Source organism: Pteropus alecto, unplaced genomic scaffold (assembly GCF_000325575.1).
Source record: "Pteropus alecto unplaced genomic scaffold, ASM32557v1 scaffold86, whole genome shotgun sequence".
In the NCBI taxonomy this organism is placed as follows: domain Eukaryota; kingdom Metazoa; phylum Chordata; class Mammalia; order Chiroptera; family Pteropodidae; genus Pteropus; species Pteropus alecto.
The window spans coordinates 28,583,053-28,583,359 of NW_006442109.1; the positions used below are offsets into that span (position 1 = coordinate 28,583,053).

At 72.3% G+C, this 307-nt stretch overlaps 1 protein-coding gene across 1 annotated transcript; it reads right to left on the minus strand.

Annotated features, from left to right (window-relative positions):
• Positions 1-5: 5 nt before the first annotated feature.
• INAFM2 (InaF motif containing 2) lies at positions 6-307 on the minus strand (the record flags this gene model as incomplete). Its single annotated transcript, XM_015595853.1, has 1 exon — positions 6-307. A coding segment is annotated over exon 1 (258 nt), but the record flags the coding sequence as incomplete, so codon positions are not given.

Here is a 307-nt window from a genome sequence, read left to right on the forward strand (position 1 = left end):
GTCCCGGACGGGCCGGTGGCGTTGGAGCCGCCGGGGGATGGGCCGGCAGCTCCACCCGAAGTCCCGGCGCCCACCGGCTGCCAGATGAGGCTATAGTAGACGGCGAGCACGATGGCGGCCAGCGACACGGAGAGCACGTAGGCGAACACGGTGGCGAGCCGGACCCACTTCTTGTTGGTCTTGGCCGCCATCTTCGCCTTCTTGTCCCCGGTGTAGGTGGCCGGCTTGCCCCGCTCGGCCGGGGCCGCGTCGCGCTCCTTCATGGGGGGCCCCCGGCCTTTGCCCCGGTGCTCCACTGCCCCGGCTG